Here is a 410-nt window from a genome sequence, read left to right on the forward strand (position 1 = left end):
AGTGGCGGCGTGAGCTCTGAAGAAGCGGACCCGAGGGCAGCGAAGGTGTTCGAAGGCGGAGACACCCTGACGGCGGCGCTGGCGGGGATTCACGATCGTCACTTGGCCCTTATAGATGCCAGGGAAAGTGACCTGCAAGACCACCTTCACCAGTGGCTCACAGACACTTTGAATCATATTGAGAAGTAAGTGTTTCGATGAAGTGGGACCGTCTTCTATATTCCGAATCCTGTTTCGATCAGTTTCGAACACTACACACGTGCACACGCAAACAGAACAAGCATTGGCACACAAACGCGCGCGCGCGCAGAGGGCCTAAAGCATTAGTTTTAGACCCTGATAAAATAAACAAGCAGCTGTTATATTCTCACTAGACTGCTCAGGGAAAGTTGAAGCCCCCTCCCTTCCTC

At 52.2% G+C, this 410-nt stretch overlaps 1 protein-coding gene across 1 annotated transcript in view; it reads left to right on the forward strand.

Annotated features, from left to right (window-relative positions):
- LOC119592690 (dynein regulatory complex subunit 3-like) overlaps window positions 1-410 on the forward strand; it is a 23159-nt gene that overhangs the window by 16859 nt on the left and 5890 nt on the right. The window contains exon 10 of the mRNA XM_037941606.1: window positions 3-185. Within this exon, the coding sequence (XP_037797534.1) occupies window positions 3-185 (183 nt within the window). The remainder of the gene's footprint in view (window positions 1-2; window positions 186-410) is intronic.

This window comes from Penaeus monodon, chromosome 30, assembly GCF_015228065.2.
Source record: "Penaeus monodon isolate SGIC_2016 chromosome 30, NSTDA_Pmon_1, whole genome shotgun sequence".
Taxonomy (NCBI): Eukaryota; Metazoa; Arthropoda; class Malacostraca; order Decapoda; family Penaeidae; genus Penaeus; species Penaeus monodon.